Genomic DNA, 23,324 nt, shown 5'->3' with positions numbered 1-23,324 from the left:
CATTCCTTTGTCTCATGCCCTTCTGCACACTTCTCACACCTAGGAACCTACCTCCTACACACCACTGCCACATGCCCATAAGCTTGACACCTGTAACAACGTAATGTATTAGGCACAAAAGCTCGTACAGGATAACTTACAGGACTCAACATTAAAACTCAAAAGAACAGACAACTCTTCTGTGTCACCACTCATGCCATCCTGTCTGCGTCGCACCAAACAACGAGCATCACAAACACTGGGAATCTTCCCCTTCAGTTGGTCAGCTTTCACATTTACCGCCACCCCAGTAATCACTCCTTTCAATGGCACCCTTTTCTTGAGAGCAAAACAATTCACATCTCTTGCCCCCATTCGTTTAACGCGGAGCGCCTGCTCCCTCTGACCAGCAGAAACACAAACAATTATCACAAGACCGCTTCTGGTTACCCTCACCGATTCCACAGCACCCAACTCTGTTTTCTCCCACCGTGAAACCACAAATTCATCAGCCAAACGGCAAGGGTCCACTTTTTCCAAAAACGTCAATCCTACTGTCACAGACTATTCTTTATCCTGACCCTCTGTGAAATTCTCGAGCTCCGAGAACTTCACCACACCTACCACCTCCGATACTTCGCCCTCATTCACTTCCATTTCTCCTCCTGTCTTCAACTCACTCTGCTTACACTTTCTACAATTCTTCTTTAACAAACCATCTCCCTTTTTTCTGCCATTTTTAACCGACTCAAGCTCACCCTCTTCCTCTCTCTCTCTCTTAGACCTCCTCTGCCTCTGTTTTTCCCTCCATTCCTCCTCCGTATTCCAAGTATACGTCTCCTTATGATAATACTGCACTTCTCTTGACATACAGTGGGGAAAAAAGTATTTAGTCAGCCACCAATTGTGCAAGTTCTCCCACTTAAAAAGATGAGAGAGGCCTGTAATTTTCATCATAGGTACTCGTCAAGTATGACAGACAAAACGAGAATTTTTTTCTCCAGAAAATCACATTGTAGGATTTTTAATGAATTTATTTGCAAATTATGGTGGAAAATAAGTATTTGGTCAATAACAAAAGTTTCTCAATACTTTGTTATATACCCTTTGTTGGCAATGACACAGGTCAAACGTTTTCTGTAAGTCTTCACAAGGTTTTCACACACTGTTGCTGGTATTTTGGCCCATTCCTCCATGCAGTTATCCTCTAGAGCAGTGATGTTTTGGGGCTGTCGCTGGGCAACACGGACTTTCACCTCCCTCCAAAGATTTTCTATGGGGTTGAGATCTGGAGACTGGCTAGGCCACTCCAGGACCTTGAAATGCTTCTTACGAAGCCACTCCTTCGTTGCCCGGGCGGTGTGTTTGGGATCATTGTCATGCTGAAAGACCCAGCCACGTTTCATCTTCAATGCCCTTGCTGATGGAAGGAGGTTTTCACTCAAAATCTCACGATACATGGCCCCATTCATTCTTTCCTTTACACGGATCAGTCGTCCTGGTCCCTTTGCAGAAAACAGCCCCAAAGCATGATGTTTCCACCCCCATGCTTCACAGTAGGTATGGTGTTCTTTGGATGCAACTCAGCATTCTTTGTCCTCCAAACACGACGAGTTTAGTTTTTACCAAAAAGTTATATTTTGGTTTCATCTGACCATATGACATTCTCCCAATCCTCTTCTGGATCATCCAAATGCACTCTAGCAAACTTCAGATGGGCCTGGACATGTACTGGCTTAAGCAGGGGGACACGTCTGGACTTGAGTCCCTGGCGGCGTAGTGTGTTACTGATGGTAGGCTTTGTTACTTTGGTCCCAGCTCTCTGCAGTTCATTCACTAGGTCCCCCCGTGTGGTTCTGGGATTTTTGCTCACCGTTCTTGTGATCATTTTGACCCCACGGGGTGAGATCTTGCGTGGAGCCCCAGATCGAGGGAGATTATCAGTGGTCTTGTATGTCTTCCATTTCCTAATAATTGCTCCCACAGTTGATTTCTTCAAACCAAGCTGCTTACCTATTGCAGATTCAGTCTTCCCAGCCTGGTGCAGGTCTACAATTTTGTTTCTGGTGTCCTTTGACAGCTCTTTGGTCTTGGCCATAGTGGAGTTTGGAGTGTGACTGTTTGAGGTTGTGGACAGGTGTCTTTTATACTGATAACAAGTTCAAACAGGTGCCATTAATACAGGTAACGAGTGGAGGACAGAGGAGCCTCTTAAAGAAGAAGTTACAGGTCTGTGACAGCCAGAAATCTTGCTTGTTTGTAGGTGACCAAATACTTATTTTCCACCATAATTTGCAAATAAATTCATTAAGAAATCCTACAATGTGATTTTCTGGATTTTTTTTTCTCAATTTGTCTGTCATAGTTGACGTGTACCTATGATGAAAATTACAGGCCTCTCTCATCTTTTTAAGTGGGAGAACTTGCACAATTGGTGGCTGACTAAATACTTTTTTTCCCCACTGTACATCTAGTTCTTGCCTTCTCAAGGGAAGTCATTTAACCGGCTGTCACAAGCAGCTGCTTCGTCTTGATGTTCTTCTTTATCAATAGCCACCGTGACACTTTTCCATTTCAAACCACCGCCCTCTTCCAACCACATCCACCGTCTCTTCATCAGTCCACGTCGTGGCGAAACCAAAGATTTTCAAGACAACTGGTGCCACGTTCAAAACAACTGGGAACTCGGAAATCTCCTACTTTCGATTTCAGTTTGTTCAAGACACTCTGAAAAAAACGAGCTCCGACTGGGAAAAATATTTTTGAACAGTAATTCAACTTGGAATTCCAACTTAGGAACTCGGGCCTCTTTCTAGAGTTCCGACTTTCTGACCTGGAGATCCCTGACGTCATGATTTGACCTGGTATTTTTCAGAGTTCCCAGTTGTCTTGAATGCACCATGGGAACTCGGGGGGTGGTCAAATCATGATGTCAGGTCGGAAAGTCTAGAAATATGCTTGAGTTTCTGACTTGGAATTCCGAGTTGGATGACTGTTCAAAAGATTTTTCCTCAGTCAGAGCTAGTTTTTCCCGAGTTCCCAGTTGTCATGAACCAGTGGTGGTCAGTGCCTTTTAAGATGAGGGAGGACCTTTTTTTTTCATGAGCATGGCCTTATTTCTATTACAGCATATTGGATGACTCTCATTCATATTCCATTCACCCAGCGATAGGTTTAGGCTACTACATGATAATCAAATTTTCCCTATACCCAGGTTGCTAGCCTATGAATGAAAGTTTACAACGTAGGTGCACACAGGTCGAGAGACAAATTTGATGTGACAGACAGTGACATTCAATACCGCCTTGCACATTCTTGCCTGCATCTAGCTGATATAGTTGCAAACAGGAGTTTCTATTGGACAAATTCAGGTATGTTTATCCCTGTTTTGATCCGTTTGCTTCCGTTTAAGAAACGTTTTTCAACAGAATCGACGGAATGAATACACCCCTGATCATGCATAAACACTGTTCACTTTCATAGCAGCCACGTTGTATTCCTTCTCGCATCTATGGCTCTACTCCTCTCACCTCTTCCCTTCGCTTGTGGACTTCAATGCACAACAAATCAGCTGTATGTGGCCAGGCAAAAAAAAAATTCCAAGCCAAACTGCTGCACACAGCCTACATCATTGTCACCACATTAGCTAAAGTAACGTCATAGTCAGCATAGCTAATAGAACTAATGCGTTAGTAAACCCGCTACAATCATGCAGTAACGTTAGTGTACAGTCAGTAAGCAGTTACACTGGCGGGCCCCAGTGGCAATAAATTAGTAATCCCAAAAGCTTACCTTGACCTGGAAGAGTTCCAGTGTTGTGTTGGAAAGTCATAGCCAGCTAGCTAACATAGCATCCCTCTGTTTAAGCAGGGTGTTTCAGTAGGCTAAACTAGCTAGCTGCATTTGCTAGGTAAGTAAGTGAAACTGAAAGTGAAAAAGAATGATGAAATCTCTCTCTCTATATTTCTCTCTTGCTTCTCCTTAATTTTGGAGAAAAATTTTTTTTGTTCAAAACTGTTCAACTATTGTCTTTCTCTCTCTTTGAGTCAACTACTCACCACATTTTATACACTGCAGTGCTAGCTAGCTGTAGCTTATGCTTTCAGTTCTAGATCAATTCTCTGATCCTTTAAATGGGTAGACAACATGTCAGTTCATGCTGCAAGAGCTCTGATAGGCTGGAGGACGTCCTCCGGAAGTTGTCATAATTACTGTGTAAGTCTATGGAAGGAGGTGAGAACCATGAGCCTCTTAGGTTTTGTATTGAAGTCAATGTACCCAGAGAAGGACGGAAGCTAGCTGTCCTCTGGCTACACCATGGTGCTACCCTACAGAGTGCTGTTGAGGCTACTGTAGACCTTCTTTGCAAAATAGTGTGTTTTAATCAGTTATTTGGTGACGTGATTATATTTAGTATATTTTTATCTAAAATTGATAAAGAATTTAATGTTTTACAATTTTAATTTTTATGAAATTCACTGAGGAGGATGGTCCTCCCCTTCCTCCTCTGAGGAGCCTCCACTGTCATGAACGCTCGGAAGTCAGATATTTCCGGCTTCCCAATTGTTTTAAATGCAGCATTATAACCTAACCCTCCCTCATAGAGAGCAATAGCAAAGATTATGGATATACTGACAAGATGCAAGCTACAGCTCCTCTGTTTATCTTATATCCTGTTGGCTAGTCCCCTTACCACTATACATATCTACCTCCATCACTCCAATATCCCTGCACATACAAATATGGTATTGGAACTGACTTTTTTAATATTTCCTGTATGCTTACTTACTTACTTTATTATGTATTTCATATTTCCTATTCTTATTTCTCGTGTCTTTTTTTCTAATAATACATTGTAATTGATTATTTCATTGTTGGGTTTTGAGTTTGCAAGAAAGGCATTTCACTGTACTTGTGCATGTGACATTAAAACTTGAAACTAGATACATGTCTCTTCCCCCTAACAGTAGGAGTCGTTGTCCACAAAGCGGCACAGAGGGCTGTCTAGCTCCCGCCTATCCTTTCTTTTGATTGGTGGATACATCTCATTATTGTAATATTGTTTTTGAATATTCAATGAGGGTTGTTGACGTCAACCGCCTGTATTCCATGGAGAGAGACGCTATTCTACCATGAATATGCATAGCCATCTCGAGACAACCCCCGATATAGTGTGTTTTCTCAAAGTTGCCGGGATGACACATGTCCTACTTATATCAGTACCCTAGTAACAACTTAAGCATTACAAAACTTATATTCGATCAATAAACCTCACGTAGCAAACAAGCAATACATGTTTTTGTTGACCAAATTCGACACTCATTTACCTCCCTACAAAAACTCCTTGCTTGGTTGGCGAAGCAACGAAAGAACGCCACCTACTGGAGTGAGACAGATTTTCCGCCGAGTTGGGCCTCTCTCTTCCTCTCTGACAATAGTAATGGCGTCTTTTTGTAGGCACTAACTCCGCAATGGTTCGTTGAACAAAGCCTATGGGGAAATACATTTGGTTTTTGTAGGGTTTTTGGATAAACTCCCAAAATAAGGTTTGTGGTTAACACAAGTTTAGAAGAATTTATACGTTTTGTTCTATTAGATAATCTTCATCAGCTGACTGATATTATCTCATAGAACAAAACGTATAAGACCTCCTGACCTCCTAAACCTGTGTTAATCTCAGACCTTATTTTCGTCATTTATCCCAAAACCCTATTCTTTCTCCATAAGAATGGCTGAACAAACTAGAGGTAGGCTAACTCATTTCCGGGTTTTAGGACTACAAACTGGCGAGTTCTATTGTCAAAGACAGTACAGTATGGTTTAGAAATTGTGCTATTGTTCTATGTGTGGCGAAACTAGCGATCAGCTGATTGATGGAACCAAAACTTTTACAAGCCTGCCCTCTGGTGACAAGGATGATAAAAAAACATGGGCATGGACAGGTCTAGATAACGGAAGATATAAATAATAACCTAATGCAATTTAGCCTACGCACTATTGGCTATTATTTGTATTTATATTATTTATAAATAAATACATTGTATAGAAATAAAGATAAAAGTGGCAAATATCCATTTAAAACATGTAAATTTCAAAATGCAAAATGTTCCTGTGCTTGTTAAATTCTAAGGTATGACTGCATATCATGCTATATTTGTTTACAATAATTAATATAACATAATATTACCTTAAATCTATAATTTTTATGCAAACATGTTTATTATCATAGGACGGATTTGCGACTGCGTGAGCTGCTATGAAAAAAACAAGAGCTTTTTTTTTAGTGTAACGGTATAAGACTCTGTGGTGTTATCAACCTGCTGCCACATGTCAAATGGAATCAACAGTTCATGATTTTTACCTTCACTTGAACGAATTCCATATCTCCAGGATGACCCATTTTTTACCGCTCGTGTTTGCATTTTGCTTGGGAGCGGTGGTACCTGCTTTGAGCTATCCGGAGGCAGCTTTCGCACCGCCAGCTCAGCCCTGTCTTGCGCCCTTGCAATGGGAGGGCAGATCCGTCGAATATGACCACAGCACTGGGCGGAATACACGGGCCACGGTGTCGTATGATGCACAGAACCAGAGAATAAGGCTTCTTCAACAGAATAAAAAACATACACCATGCCAGAAGTAAGCAGGCTACTTTGAAACATTCGTTTTTATTCACGAATAGCGTTTGTCCAACTAGTGAGGTCAAGTAAACAAAGATTAGGCATTGTGAATACTGATGATGGCCGCTACCAAGCGTCCATATGGCTTGATCTGTCCTTCTACCAGTGTGATTGCAGACCCAAATAGACAATAACAGAAAAATTCTGGAACAAACATATCCAATCTAAGACTTTTTGTGTGATATTGAACCTCTACCAACATAATAAGTAATAAGACTATAAATGTTTTTATATGTATATTTTAAATAATAAGCATATGTGTTCTTTATGAACTAGATTTTTTTGTTTTATGTCAAGACCTATGAGTCAGCATTGTTGCTGACCTTCATGGAAGAAGTTGATCCAATGCCCTGTTCTTTGATAATAACCAAGTAATTAGATTATTGTTCAAGGTCTATCTATGCTGTGAGAAAAACACTTTTCCTCTTTTTGCTCTGGCGGTTGTCATTTGTTTTACTTAGGCCTATTAGGGAAAATGGCGAGCTTATCCAAGAACAGGGCATTGGATCAACTTCTTCCATGAATAGCTACTATTTACCTAGCTACAGTATGATTGATTCAAATCACGTGCATTTTCTCCTGTTATTACAACTCCTATTATTTCCTTTGTTTTGCACGCACTCTCCAGATACTTTGAGTTTATCTACCTGTACAACAGTGGCCTGCTGTTCCAGATCGAGCAGAAGACGAAGCAGTGTTCTAAGATCGCCTTGACCCAGGCCTGGGACCCCTTTGACATCCCTATGAACTCCACCTATGAGGACCAGTACTTTATCGGTGGTCCTGGAGACATGATCGAGGTGCAGGAGTGGTCAGATAGGAAACCAGCCCGTAAAAGTAAGTATGTGCCTTTGAACAGGGTATGGTAGTAGGTGCCATGCGGTTTGTGCGTCAAGAACTGCAACGCTGCTGGGTTTTTCACACTCAACAGTTTCCCATGTGTATCAAAAATGGTCCACCACCCAAAGGACATCCAGTCAACTTGACACAACTGTGGGAAGCATTGGCGTCAACATTGGCCAGCGTCCCTGTGGAACTCTTTTGACACCTTGTAGAGTCCATGCCCTGACGAATTGAGGCTGTTCTGAGGGCAAAAGTGTGTACAACACAATATTAGGAAGGTGTTCCTAATGTTTTGTACACTCAGTGTAGCTCCATTGTGTTACCAGGTGCATGTAGAAAAACGGTATACTTAGAAGGAAGCGAAGGTCCCTGATGAAGTTCCATTGAAGACCAAAACATTGGTTTATAAATGTTTGGAAGCATCAAGCTCACCAGTGGGCTGGCGTTTCCATTATATTATTTAGAACAGGAAATGCTTCAATGTTTACTTTTATTTTCTAATGTTCATGTCCAGAGCAATGTTAAACGCCCACACCAGTAGAAATCAACTTTTTCAAGCTGAAAGACAATGGCCAGAGCTTACCCATGATGTTGCACAACGATTTAAGTCTTCTCGACTGAGATGAGCCAAACAGCCTTGTGTCCACTAGGTCACTTGAGCAATGGAGCAAATTAAATTAGGGGGTGCAAACGTATGTTTTTGCACTTTTTATTTTTTTAACCAGAGCATTATCATAATCAATTGGGTAATTTATAAATATTCACTTATTTTTTAGCTAGCCTGTATTAGAAATATATATGACCATTTTATAAATGCGTGATATGATAGCATTGTGCAAACCTGCTCCCCTCGTAGCCCCAAGATGAATGGTTTTGACCACTAAAGTTTTGTTTCACTACACACTCCACTGCAATTTATGGAAGATGCCAAAACTTTGGAGATAACAATAGGCTAGTGTGGCGAAGTTTTCCCTAAATCAATGATTATGCCATAGAGCCAGCTGGCTAATATTTTGAATACGGTTTATAAAAAAAAAAAACATGCAACAACCGATAATATTAGCTAGCTAGATAAGGTTAGCACGATAGCTAGATACAGTTAGCATGCAAGCTAGCTACACTGACAGCCTTCAGTGCCCTTTGTTGATAATAATAATATGCCACTTAGCAGACGCTTTTATCCAAAGCGACTTACAGTCATGTGTGCATAAATTTTTTACATATGGGTGGTCCCGGGGATCGAACCCACTACCCTGGCGTTACAAGCGCCATGCTCTACCAATTGAACTACAGATCAACTCCACATGGAAATTCTCACACCCAATTCGTGAATATGTATAACTAGCCTTCATCATTCTTTGGAGGTGGAACCTAAACATGCATTTTCTCTCCAGGACATGACATTATTTTGAAATAGTGGCGGCAACGTGCTTTAAAGAGGAATTTCTCCCTGGCTCTGCCACAACATATAGTCATTACTATATTAACAACATTATCCAAAACACAAGTTTGAACAAGTACATTTTCATTTCACTGCTAGAATCGGGAAGTTTTGACTTCCTGTGTATTCGTCTGCTCATAATGAAGAACCCCAAAGTCAGGCATTCATAGCGAATGCAGATACCGCCCCGCTAAATAGATTGGGCGTGCCCACAAATTTATGCCGTTGTTTACTTCGAACGACAAACACAAAGTAATGTGGTCCTCTGTAGCTCAATTGGTAGAGCATGGCGCTTGTAACGCCAGGGTAGTGGGTTCGATCCTCGGGACCACCCATACGTAAAACATGACTGTAAATCGCTTTGGATAAAAGCGTCTGCTAAATGGCATATTATTATTATCTCAGAACTTCTCTAGGTAATAAAAAAAGGTGTGTTTGTCATCATGCCCGTGTGCTGTTCTGGCTGTCTGTGCTAATTACAAACAAGCACGAAAATGAGGTATCTTTCACCATTCTACCTGCCAGAGATTTACCCCGATGCTGCCAGTGGGTTGCGGCTATCAAGAATTATGCTTACGATGACCAAAGATTATCAGAGTGATTTTCAGGCTGAACAGATGGGGAATCCATTTTAGACGACAGCTGAGAAGTGATATGATACCATCGTTTTCTCCCTTCACAACAGAATGGAAGATTATCGAAAGAGGTAACGTAACGTTAGCTGGACTAGGTAAATTAGCTAGTTAGCGGTACAGTCCTGTATTGAACACTGAAAGCCATCAGCTAAATCATTTAGCTAGCTATCTTTTGATACACACTGTCAATCAATTTCGCCTATGCCATGGTAGTCACTGCTAGACTGGTAGCTAGCTACCTTCAGTAGAGTAAACATGTTTGTCTGTTCATTCTATCTTTGACTAACGTTAGCTAACGTAAGCTAGCTAACGTTAACAAATAAGAGTAACTCAATCTGGTAGTCATCTATTTCACCCTTGTCTGGAAAACACTCAGTTACTAAAAATGTAATTGTCTATATAGCTAACTCACACTCTGTGTGTTGGTAGTAATGATGAATGTGTATAAATAGTGTATGGTTGGTTCTCATCTTGCTAGCAATCTTGCTGCCAATTTAGTGAAGCTGACAATATTGAAATGTCCATGTTAGGTGTGCTAACTTGCCAGTCTAATAGAGATCAATGCAATTAGTGGGGTGGTTAAATTGTGTATCATTGTGTGTTTTGTTGTAGGTGGTACATAATCTGATTCCACCAGCCTGTGTTTCCAACCCCTAGCTCTGCATAAATTGAAGGTAAGTTGGCAAAAAATATTTACAAGCTGATGGCTAAGATAGCTCAATTTACAGTAAGCATGGCATAAACATGAATTGGGTAGTGTTTGAACGGGTTTGTGTTATGGGGTTAAGGATGGTTAGATGTAGCCTGAGCGCCACAGAGTACCTTCCAGACCATGTAATCAATTTAGTCTACCCCTTTTCTCTTTTTACCTTTTCTCTTTGTAAAACTCAGGTTATCTGGATGCATTCCACATGCCCTGCTGAAAAATACCCTAAAGTGGGTACACGAGCATGAGGGAGGGGACACACCTTGCAGTTATGGAGCACAACAAGATTGTGGGACAAAAACGAGAAAGGGACACTGTATAAAATCAAGACTACAACAGTAATGACACAACCACCTCATTCTTCTCTATGCAGATTCTCAAAAGACAAAACAAAGACACGTCTACAAAAATCCCCTGCTACTATTGATAAGAATGATCCTCAATCTCCCATACACCACAATACATATTGTGTAAGAACTTCCCTCCTTTCACACCTTCTGCAGCCCCCCCGGCCCATTCACTTTGTTGACTGATCTTTCCTCTCAAAAGCAGCTCCCAATGGCCCTCATTGTCCCTAAACAATGCACTAGTCTGTCTCTAAACACTTATGTCCCAATCGGTTGACACCTTTACCAACAAAGGCATTGCCCTACGTCCCTTCCACAAAAAGTGTAAAATGGTAACACCACAACCATGTCTTTCCAGGAGATGTGCAGTACCAGCAAACCTTCTGCAAGAGGTCCAAACAGTTGGTGGTTAAGGTCTACGAGCCCTACACCACTTCCGTCAGTCTTATCCATCTGGCCGTAATAATATAATAATAATAATAATATGCCATTTAGCAGACGATTTTATCCAAAGCGACTTACAGTCATGCGTGCATACATTTTTGTGTATGGGTGGTCCCGGGGATCGAACCCACTACCTTGGCGTTACAAGCGCTGTGCTCTACCAGCTGAGCTACAGAGGACCACAGGTCTTGTCCCACTGCAGACGGGACAAGACCATTCGCCACAAGCGTTCTGCTTCCACAGCCCACCATGCCTACACCATTGCCAGTGTACCGAAGTTGGATAAAGGACCATAAAATAAAAATATATATTTTCGATCAATCCTTGAAATTTGTATACCTTTATGGATTCACAGAATATATTTATATAAGCTGTACAGGGCTCTGTAGCATCAAACAGATGTTAGACATTTAGATACAGTTGAAGTCGTAAGTTTACATACGCTTAGGTTGGAGTCATTAAAACTAGTTTTTCAACCACTCCACACATTTCTTGTTAACAAACTATAGTTTTGGCAAGTCGGTTAGGACATCTACTTTGTGCATGACACAAGTAATTTTTCCAACAATTGTTTACAGACAGATTATTTCACTTATAATTCACTGTATCACAATTCCAGTGGGTCAGAAGTTTACATACACTAAGTTGACTGTGCCTTTAAACAGCTTGGAAAATTCCAGAAAATAATGTAATGGCTTTAGAAGGTTCTGATAGGCTAATTGACATAATTTGAGTCAATTGGAGGTGTACCTGTGGATGTATTTCAAGGCCTACCTTCAAACTCAGTGCCTCTTTGACATCATGGGAAAATCCAACGAAATCAAACCAAGACCTCAGGGGGAAAAAATGTAGACCTCCACAAGTCTGGTTCATCCATGGGAGCAATTTCCAAATGCCTGAAGGTACCACGTTCATCTGTACAAACAATAGTACGCAAGTATAAACACCATGGGACCATGCAGCTGTCATACCACTCAGGAAGGAGATGCGTTCTGTCTCCTAGAGTTTAACGTACTTTGGTGCGAAAAGTGCAAATCAATCCCATAACAACAGCAAAGGATCTTGTGAAGATGCTGGAGGAAACAGGTACAAAAGTATCTATATCCACATTATGAGTCCTATATCGACATAAGCTGAAAGGCCGCTCAGCAAGGAAGAAGCCACTGCTCCAAAACCGCCATAAAAAAGCCAGACTACGGTTTGCAACTGCACATGGGGACAAATATTGTACTTTTTGGAGAAATGTCCTCTAGTCTGATGAAACAAAAATAGAACTGTTTGGCCATAATGATCATCATTATGTTTGGAGGAAAAATGGGCAGGCTTGCAAGCCGAAGACCACCATCCCAACCGTGAAGAACGGAGGTGGCAGCATCATGCTGTGGGGGTGCTTTGCTGCAGGAGAGACTGGTGCACTTCACAAAATAGATGGCATCATGAGGAAGGAAAATCAGTCAGGAAGTTAAAGCTTGATCGCAAATGGGTCTTCCAAATGGACAATGACCCCAAGCATACTTCCAAAGTTGTGGCAAAATGGCTTAAGGACAACAAAGTCAAGGTATTGGAGTGGCCATCACAAAGCCCTGACCTCAAGCCTATAGAACATTTGTGGGCAGAACTGAAAAAGCGTGTGCGAGCAAGGAGGCCTACAAACCTGACTCAGTTACACCAGCTCTGTCAGGATGAATGGACCAAAATTCCCCCAACCTATTGTGGGAAGCTTGTGAAACCCGAAACGTTTGACCCAAGTCAAACAATTTAAAGGCAATGCTACCAAATACTAATTGAGTGCATGTAAACTTCTGACCCACTGGGAATGTGATGAAAGAAATAAAAGCTGAAATAAGTCATTCTCTCTACTATTATTGACATTTTACATTCTTAAAATAAAGTGGTGATCCTAACTGACCTAAGACAGGGAATGTTTACTTGGATTAAATGTCAGGAATTGTGAAAAACTGAGTTTAAATGTATTTGGCTAAGGTGTATGTAAACTTCCGACTTCAACTGTATATCCAAATCATGTTTATTTGTCACAATCTAATCTACATGGGAGTGTACAATATATAATGCCAACTCAAACAGAGGACTGGGTATTCAGCAAGAATGTTATATGGTAAAAGTAACATACCAAAAAAACCAGTATGAACAGTGTAGTACAGTTCAGTGTGTTTGAGTGTGTCTCAGGTGTAGTAAAGTGCGGAGAACTGTAGCTACAGATTGTTACAACTGATTTTTGGTATCCATCACTGGGATTTACAGGATAGGTACTGTTTGGTGTAGCACAGGGAATTTTCGAGAAACCTTGGCGATGCTGTCTTCGTCCTTGATTCGTGGAAACAGGACTCTCAAAATGTCCGTGTTCAGTTGCAGGGTGTCCATTTGAATTTAGAAATTGCTCCATTATTAAAATCAATATTTTTCAAATCGTATTGTATTTGTCACATGCGCCGAATACAACAGGTGTAGACCTTACTGTGAAATGCTTACGAGCCCTTAACTAACAATGCAGAGTTTTTAAAAAAAAGTCTGAAAAATGTGCTAAATAAACTAAAGGAAAAATAGTAACACAATAAAATAATAGGAAATAATAATTGATCGAGACAGGTGCATGTCCACCCCAAAGTGCTGCATGTCACGATGACAGACACCAGTCTCGATCAATGAGAGAGTACTTGAAATAGACGATGGCGGCGTACACATTGTTGGATTACTTGATGGAGCAAAAAAAGTATTTACTTTAATAACTGAGCATTTTCTAAATTCAAACTGACCCCCTGCAACTGGACATGGACATTTTATGAGACTCCTGTTTCCACGAATTGAGGACGAAGACAGCAAGGTTGGTCGAAAATTCTGTGCTACACCAAACGGTACCTATTCTGTAACTCCCAGTAATGGAGACCAACATGTTTTGGTTAAATCACATTATCTGGTGTAACAATCTGTAGCTAAGAGAACTGGGGATCAGCAGATGATGGTAGAGGTGGTCATGATGAAATTTCCATTCCAAAGAAACATACAGTAACTTCAGGGAACACTTGTAGGAGGAGTGTTGTCATGATCAAACTGCCATTCAGCTCCTCTTGAGTCATCTGTTTGAAATCAGGCATAATTTCCAATCCATCAAGAGGGATACAGTTCACAGGATACAGTTTTTCTACAATGACACACACAGGCAAAGGAAATATGTTTCTCTCCAAGAATCCACTCCAGGAGGAAGCCCAGGCACCACACAGTATTGTCTGTAAGACAAAAATTTATAATAAATTACACTCCAGTGCACAATTTGAACGACAGTTGAACTGTGCCAGCATAACAACATTAGGGTAGACTAGTTGAACGTGCATAGGCACAGAGATTACATTTAGAATATCTAGCCTAATATAAATAAATATGGCGTAACCCTCAACCTTTGCACAGTGACCAGACCGTACAATGTACCTAAGTAGGTAGGCAGACAGTATCAAGCTACAGCCATGTCTAACAGGCATGCTTAGGCAAATATCTGCACAGTAAAACCAGCTTATCAGTTTTAGAGATTTCCAACAGTTAAATGATTGTATTGTTTCGCCTCACTGTTAGCTAGCTAGTAAAGCTAGCTTGCTGGATATCTAATCATTGTTATTTACATCTGTTTGGAATCCTATCTTGCATCATGCCTATAATTGTGTGATTATAAAATGCATCCACGGTCATAATCATAACCAATGTCAACCCTCGTCAATTATGTTACATAGCTAGCTAGTAAAACTATTTACAGTTGCTGATGTTACACATGTTTGCTAAAAAGTTACAAATGGGAGGCCTGGGGCATAGTAACATGTTAGCAGGTGCCAGGCTAACTAGCTAGCCAACTCCAGTCATGTGCTAACATTTGCTGGTAAACCTAGCTTTAGGTGGCTGGTTGTAACGTTATAGCTTGCTGTTTAGTAGCCATATCTACGACTAAGTCATAGATATGGCTACCTGTAGTTGTTTAGCTAATTTAGCTATCTAGATTAGCTAGGTACCTACCTACCTAAGTTAGCAAACATAAAAATAATTCGATTTCCCCCCACTGTAACACAGTAGTATGTTAGCTAGCAACACACAATATGGGTTTCAGTAGATAAACTAAAGTTAATTTGTCAGCTTGTATATTTAGCAATGAATCCACTGATAGGAACATCACTGAAAGACGTCCAATAGCTCTATCGAACAAGGACAACCATATCTACACGCACAATGTCATGATGAAAACAAGCCCAGATTCCCCCAGGGTGAAATTGCACTTTAAGGGTGTTCAGTGCAAAGTGCTTGTCAGGAGATGACAAGCAACTTATTTCAAAAGGTCAAGGGCATCATGTGAGTCACAACGGTCAACACAGATTTTGTCCACTTTACCTCTGGTGGCCATTTCCTAGTCTTGCTGCAAATTGGTTCTTGGTGAAATTGGATAGTTTTCACCGCTCTGAGAATACAGACCCTTGCACAGTATCCTATTTCAATGTTATGATGTCTAACTCATAATTGTGCATTATTGTGAAGCTATCCATGTGCATAGTGTTTTTTCAAGTATATTTTTTAAGGGATTTTCATATTTTATTGAAAATATGGTGAGAGAGGTTGTGTCAAAGGGAAGTTGGCCTGATTCAAACCTATGCAGACACTGTAGATATGTGTGTCAAATGCTGCACCAGTACTGCTAGACCAACTAGGCCACTTTATGTGCATAATGTTTGACTTCTTAAATCATGTGGAACTGACCACTGAGTCACAGCCTTGCCATGGACTGATTAACTTTTGTGTGTGTGGGGGGGGGGGGGGGGGGATGCTTATATGATGTCTGTATGTTTTTAACCTATGGTATTCTATGTAGATGCAACAGCACATTTTAATGTACAAATTTCCCCTCAGGGACAATAAAGTAAATCCTAATCCTACCTCTCCCCGCTACACCAGATGAGGCGTGGGTGGGCGTCTACACAGTGAAGGACTGCTACCCCGTCCAGGAGACCTACACCAGGAACAGCAGCGTCACTACCTCTACCCGCTTCTTTGACCTCCAGTTGGGCATCAGCGACCCGGAAGTGTTCACACCGCCCAGCAGCTGCGAGTCGGCCCGCCCGGAGAGGATGGACTCCGACTGCTGAGGCCTTCAACTTTTCCTTTTGACCCCATGCCCTTTGACCCCATATACTATATCTGATGTAGGATGAAGTTGCCCATAGACGCTCGTCTTGGATCAGTTTTCACATTTCCCCCATTAATCAATAAGATTAGGATTGAGGGAGGAGAAGTTGATCCTAGATATGTACTCAGGGGAAACTTCACCCCGGAGGACTACATCGACTAAGGGGAATGTCCATAGTCTAAAATGGCTTCCTCTCCTTGCCTTATTTTATTAATTCATTTGTCAGGGACCATGCACAACAAACGTTGCACCTGATTTAGCTACATATCCAATTTTGATCTGTGGTCTCCTTGACTCCTTTCCTTCATTTACACCCATCTTGTCTTTTTAGACCGATGCAGCAAATGAAGGAGAAGAGATGAGGAGAGGAAGCCTCTTTGGACTATTGAAATACACCCCTGTTCTCTCAGCATAAAGCTACATAGTGATGGTAAAGCCAATTAGATGTAGCAGTTACAGGAGCAGCATTTGCCCAACCTGGTCCTAGAAGACCACCATGTCGGCACCAAATCAGCACAATTTCCATATCCACTGACTAAGTATCTTGACTAATAATCAAAGGACATGTCTTGAACGCGGTTTATAAAGGCCATTGAAAAAGAGTGCCACCAACTGGTGGTGGACTCCGTTAGAGGTGCCGGCTTAGATATAGGTGCAACTGTCCCGGCGTCCCTGTTAGAGGATGTAGAATGACCAGCAGGAGACAGGGACACAAGTCACACTTTATTACCAAACACCAAACAGACACACACACATGGCAAACAGGAAGAGGAAACTAGTAGTGTTGTAGTGGTGTCTACAAGAGAAGAATATGTATTACATAATAGTTATTAAAGTAAATACTTTTTTTGCTCCATCAAGTAATCCAACAATGTGTACGCCGCCATCGTCTATTTCAAGTATTCTCTCATTGATCGAGACTGGTGTCTGTCATCGTGACATGCAGCACTTTGGGGTGGACATGCACCTGTCTCGATCAATTATTATTTGCTATTATTTTATTGTGTTACTATTTTTCCTTTAGTTTATTTAGCACAGGCCAATGACTATGTAATAGCAATGAGAATGACAAGTGTACTATAATGGTCAGGTATTAGCATAGGCTAATGTGGTACACAGTAGGACAAAATAGTACACTATGGACAGAGCTACCAGCATGTATTAGCAGCTAGGTTAACAGTATGGCTTACAAAGAGAAGCTAGTAGCAGCCAACTAATCTAGCACACAATATGACAGTATATACAGGTGGGCTAGCATAGCATAGGATACACAGGATACAATTAGCGGCTAGCAAATACAAGATATACAAGAAAAACTAGCATGCTAGGCTAGCAGGCCACAGGCTGTGGGTAGTAGCACACAGTATATACAGTGGAGGCTAGCACACTAGGCTAGTAGGCTCACCCCTACAGCAGTAAGTACAGTAGGGGTGAGTTTGCATTAGGATTATCGGCTAGGAGTTAGCATGCGATGTGGCTAACAATGCTAGTATGTAAACAACAGACATCTTGGTAGAGGCTAAGACTCTAAGAGGAAGTGACCGGATGTTATGACATCACCGGTCGGCCATTTTAGGCGAGTAACAAGAAGGACTAACTGGTAGCCATCTTGGGTTCCATAAAAACAATGAAGGGACTACTCATCATGGCCTGGATACTGTACTGTACCCAGAACTATGCCAAGCAGGTAGATAAACAGGTTATGTTGCATGGGATTGCAGACAGAAGTAATCCTGACATATAACAACTGAAACATGTATAAGCATATACTAACATAATAAGATCAGCCTATAACATGAAAACAGATGCAATATGATTTGTAGTGATTCCTATGTTGAAGATGTAAAGAATATTTGCTCGTCTGTGGTGTGTAATGAGGAGCAACCAGATGCAGAATTTGACATATTTATGAAGTTGCTTGTTCCAGTTACTAATAAGCATGCACCCATTAAGAAAATGACTGTAAAAACAGTTAAATCCCTGTGGATTGATGAGGAATTGAGAAATTGTATGGTTGAGAGGGATGAGGCAAAAGGAATGGCAAATAAGTCCGGCTGCACAGCCGATTGGCAAACATACTGTAAATTAAGAAATCATGTGACTAAAATGAACAAAATAAGAAGAAACTGTACTATTAAACAAAGATAAATTATATAAAGAATGATAATAAAAAGCTTTGGAGCCCCTTAAATGAAATTTTGAGCAAAAGGCAAACTCAGCTCCATCATTCATTGAATCAGATGGCTCATTCATCAGAAAACCCACTGATATTGCCAACTACTTCAATGATTTGTTAATTGACAAGGATAGCAAACTTAGGCATGACATGCCAACAACAAATTCTGAACCTACACATCCATGCATAACTAACCAAATTATGAAAGACAAGCATTGTAATTTTGAATTCCGTAAAGTGAATGTGGAAGAGGTGAAAAAAATAGTGTTGTTTATCAACAATGACAAGCCACCTGGGTCTGACAACTTGGATGGAAAATTACTTAGGATGATAGCGGACGATATTTTCACTCCTTTTTGTCATCTCTTCAATCTAAGCCTACAGGAAAGTGTGTGCCCTCAGGCCTGGAGGAAAGCAAAAGTAATTCCGCTACCCAAGAATAGCAAAGCACCCTTTACTGGTTCAAACATCCAATCATCAGCCTGTTACCAACCCTTAGTAAAGTTTTTGAAAAAATGGTGTTTGACCAGATACAATTCTATTTCACAGTAAAGAATAATAATAATTTGGTCTCTTCACAGTCCCCAAGTCCAGAACAGACTATGGGAGGTGCACAGTACTACATAGAGCCATGACTACATGGAACTCTATTCCACATCAAGTAACTCATGCAAGAAGTAAAGTTAGATAAAATAAAAAAAACAGATAAAAATACACCTTATGGAACAGCGGGGAAAGTGAAGAGACACACACAGGCACAGACACATGCATACACACACATGATAACATACACTCTATACACATATGTACGCATGGATTTTGTGTTGTAGATATGTGGTAGTAAAGTAGTGGCCTCAGGGCACACACACTTAATGTGTTGTGAAATGTATTGTAATGTTTTTAAAACTGTATAACTGCCTTAATGTTGCTGGACCCCAGGAAGAGTAGCTGATGCCTTGGCAGCAGCTAATGGGGATCCATAATAAATACAAAAACAGATTAAATAAACACAAAATGAGCCCTAACCGGCAGTAAGTACACTTACATTGTCAAAGACACACTAAACACCAGTCAGGGAGTACAAAATAAGGATTGTCAATTTGGAAAGGGTCCATAAGTGTGTTGAGGTAGAGGACAGATAGGTGGTGGGCCGAAGCCTTAAGGGAGGAGCTGATATTTTGTATATGACAGTAAAACATTCTAATGATGACAAAAACTTGTTGGCACCTTCAATTCTTACACATTTTCTCATAAAAAAAAACAATATTTAAACACTCAGCCGCTCAGAAAAATTTGGCCAAGTACTAAACTTAAAACCAATCAGAACTCCCGTACATACCCCTCGTGATGAAGGCTGTGCTTCTATCTACGATGTAAACACAGCCTCTTGCGAAAACGCAAGCTGCTGTCTGATGAAGAGGAACAGATATAGCTAGCTAGCTCTCAGACTGAAAAAATATAAATATCTGTTTTCGAGTGCACTTGAAATATGCAGCATGCAATACGAATTGTATTGATGACAATCTGTCAGTTAATTAAATTGTTGAATCATGTTTTGACATGATTATACAGTATGTCTCGTTTCAAGTAACTAGCTGCAGGCTTAAAGAAACATATACTTTGCATAGAAACCCAAATAAAAGCATGTAGATAGAAATATGTGTGTGTGTCATGTTTGCTAGAATGGAGGGTTAAAAATGACAGCTGCATATTAGCCAATACATATGGCATAGCCTACACATAAAGCATACCTTGCAATACAATCTTCTCTAAAAACAGTTGTGCAATGTGCTCTGCAATAAGATAACCAGAGTTTGATTTGTAAACCAGATGAGTTCTCAAATAGCAGCTGCCCAATACCATGTTGGATGCATTGGAATATAAGGTACAGAGAATGATGTATGATTAAAGAAAAAGCAGTTGGGAAATTAATGGATGAGTTTCAAATACTACATTTTGAATGAATGTGAGTATATTTAGGTGCTTAAAATGAATAACTTTCCTACTAACAGTGCTGTGGAGGGCATAATCTTACAGTCCAGAAATGAGAGCTTTACCATCTATGCCAAAAGCCTGGGCCTCTGATGGAGACTTTAGAATTGCCATCAATACATGCTTCTCTCTAGGAGCATTTGTGTGCCCAGGACTCATTAGCATATCGAAAGGACCCCACCCATGTAGCTGACCAATGTAGAGAGAGACATTTACATCATTTAGCAGCTGCTTTTTTCCAGAGCAACTTACAGGAGGAACTAGAGTTAAGTGCCTTGTTCAAGTGCATATCGACAGATTTATCACCTAGTCAGCTCAGGGATTCGAAACCAGCAATCTTTCGGTTACTGGCCTAACACTCTTAACCGCTAGGCAACTCTGTCCCGGACTTGGATCCGCTGCGCTCCTCCGCTCACCGGACCTCGAGGGTGTCTGACGCACCGGCTCCTCCGTCAGCCACAATGGGTTTTTTGGCCAGCGAGAGGCACAAAAACTGCTGGACCTCCTCTGCCATCTCACCAGCCGTTATCATCGGCAGTTCAATGGTCAATCAATCAATCAATCAAAATGATTTATAAAGCCCTTTTTACATCAGCAGATGTCACAAAGTGCTATACAGAAACCCAGCCTAAAACCCCAAACAGCAAGCAATGCAGATGTAGAAGCACGGTGGCTAGGAAACCCCCCCTAGAAAGGCAGAAACCTAGGAAGAAACCTAGAGAGGAACCAGGCTCTGAGGGGTGGCCAGTCCCCTTCTGGCTGTGCCGGGTGGAGATTATAACAGTACATGGCCATTAAGGCCAGATTTTTCTCCAAGATGTTCAAACGTTCATAGATGACCAGCAGGGTCAAATAATAATCACAGTGGTTGTAGAGGTTGCAACAGGTCAGTACATCAGGAGTAAATGTCACTTGGCTTTTCATAGCCGGGCATTTACATTTACATTTTAGTCATTTAGCAGACGCTCTTATCCAGAGCGACTTACAGTTAGTGAGTACATACAATGTATTATTATATATATTTTATTTTATTTTTTATACTGGCCTCCCGTGGGAATCGAACCCACAACCCTGGCGTTGCAAATGCCATGCTCTACCAACTGAGCTACATCCCTGCCGTCCATTCCCTCCCCTACCCTGGACGACGCTGGGCCAATTGTGCGCCGCCCCATGGGTCTCCCGGTCGCGGCCGGCTACGACAGAGCCTGGATTTTAGAGGTTGAAATAGCAGGTGTGGTAGAGAGAGAGAGTTGAAAACAGCAGGTCTGGGACAAGGTAGCACGTCCGGTGAACAGGTCAAGGTTCCAGAGTTGAAACTGGAGCAGCAGCACGACCAGGTGGACTGGGGACAGCAAGGACTCATCAGGCCAGGTAATCCTGAGGCATGGTCCTAGGGCTCAGGTCCTCTGGGAGGGGAGGGAGAGAGGGAGAGAGAGAGAATTAGAGGGAGCATACTTAATTCACACAGGACACCAGATATAACAGACTGACCCTAGCACATAGACTATTGCAGCATAGATACTGGAGGCTGAGACGGGGGGGTTGGGAGACACTGTGGCCCCGTCCGATGATACCCCCAGACAGGGCCAACCAGGCAGGATATAACCCCACCCACTTTTCCAAAGCACAGCCCCCACACCACCAGAGGGATATCAACAGACCACCAATCTACTACCCTGATACAAGGTTGAGTATAGCCCACGAAGATCTCCTCCACTGCACGAGCCCGAGGGGGCAACAAACCGGACAGGAAGATCACGTCAGTGACTCAACCCACTCAAGTGACACACCCCTCCAAAGGATGGCATGGAAAGCACCAGTAAGCCAGTGACTCAGCCCCCGTAATATGGTCAGAGGCAGAGAATCCCAATGGAGAGACGGGAACCGGCCAGGCACAGACAGCAAGGACGGTTTGTCGCTCTAGTGCCTTTCCGTTCACCTTCGCACCCCTTGGCCAGACTACACTCAATCATAGGACCTACTGAAGAGATGAGTCATCAGTAAAGACTTAAAGGTCGAGACCGAGTCTGCGTCTCTCACATGGATAGGCAGACCATTTCATAAAAATTGAGCTCTATAGGAGAAAGCCCTGCCTCCAGCTGTTTGCTTAGAAATTCTAGGGACAATAAGGAGACCTGCGTCTTGTGACCGTAGCGTACGTGTAGGTATGTATGGCAGGACCAAATCAGAGAGATAGGTAGGAGCAAGCCCATGCATGCTTTGTAGGTTAGCAGTAAAACCTTGAAATCAGCCCTAGCCTTAACAGGAAGCCAGTGTAGAGAGGCTAGCACTGGAGTAATATGATCAAATTTTGGGGATCTAGTCAAGATTCTAGCAGCCGTGTTTGGCACTAACTGAAGTTTATTTAGTGCTTTATCCGGGTAGCCGGAGAGTAGAGCATTGTAGTAGTCTAATCTAGAAGTGACAAAAGCATGGATTAGCTTTTCTGCATAATTTTTGGACAAAAAGTTTCTGATTTTTGCAATGTTACGAAGATGGAAAAAAGTTGTCCATGAAATATTCTTGATATGTTCGTCAAAAGAGAGATCAGGGTCCAGAGTAACGCCAAGGTCCTTCACAGTTTTTTTTTTAGACGACTTTACAACCATCAAGATTAATTGTCAGATCCAACAGAATATCTCTTTGTTTCTTGGGACCTAGAGCTAGCATCTCTGTTTTGTCCGAGTTTAAAAGTAAAACATTTGCCGCCACCCACTTCCTTATGTCTGAAACACAGGGTAGGCAATTTTGGGGCTTCACCATGTTTCATCGAAATGTACAGCTGTGTGTCATCCGCATAGCAATGAAGGTTAACATTGTGTTTCCGAATGACATCACCAAGAGGTAAAATATATAGTGAAAACAATAGTGGTCATAAAACGGAACCTTGAGGAACACAAAACGTACA

At 41.6% G+C, this 23,324-nt stretch overlaps 1 protein-coding gene and 1 long non-coding RNA gene across 2 annotated transcripts; both read left to right on the top strand.

The window, feature by feature from the left end:
- The first annotated feature begins 6,286 nt into the window (after positions 1-6,286).
- Positions 6,287-20,072, top strand: epdr1 (ependymin related 1). Its single transcript, XM_084188253.1, has 3 exons — positions 6,287-6,615; positions 7,285-7,493; positions 16,017-20,072. The coding sequence occupies exons 1-3, from the start codon at positions 6,314-6,316 to the stop codon at positions 16,205-16,207; spliced, it is 702 nt and encodes a 233-aa protein (XP_084044379.1). The 5' UTR covers positions 6,287-6,313; the 3' UTR covers positions 16,208-20,072.
- On the top strand, positions 9,447-11,206 carry LOC311150730. The gene is made up of 4 exons (XR_014615133.1): positions 9,447-9,646; positions 10,188-10,249; positions 10,467-10,751; positions 10,987-11,206. It is a non-coding gene; the product is annotated as an uncharacterized lncRNA (long non-coding RNA).
- Positions 20,073-23,324: the final 3,252 nt, after the last annotated feature.

Source organism: Coregonus lavaretus (genome assembly GCF_964263955.1).
Source record: "Coregonus lavaretus genome assembly, chromosome: 23".
NCBI classification, from domain to species: domain Eukaryota; kingdom Metazoa; phylum Chordata; class Actinopteri; order Salmoniformes; family Salmonidae; genus Coregonus; species Coregonus lavaretus.
This window is presented reverse-complemented; position numbering and strand designations above follow the sequence as displayed.

Bases quoted from the DNA above. Each gene is read 5' to 3' on its own strand.
- epdr1 (XM_084188253.1), top strand. From the start codon at position 6,314: ATGGAATCAACAGTTCATGATTTTTACCTTCACTTGAACGAATTCCAT. The intron at 6,616-7,284 runs GTAAGCAGGCTA...CGCACTCTCCAG, and splicing joins AAACATACACCATGCCAGAA to ATACTTTGAGTTTATCTACC. The intron at 7,494-16,016 runs GTAAGTATGTGC...CCGCTACACCAG, and splicing joins TAGGAAACCAGCCCGTAAAA to ATGAGGCGTGGGTGGGCGTC.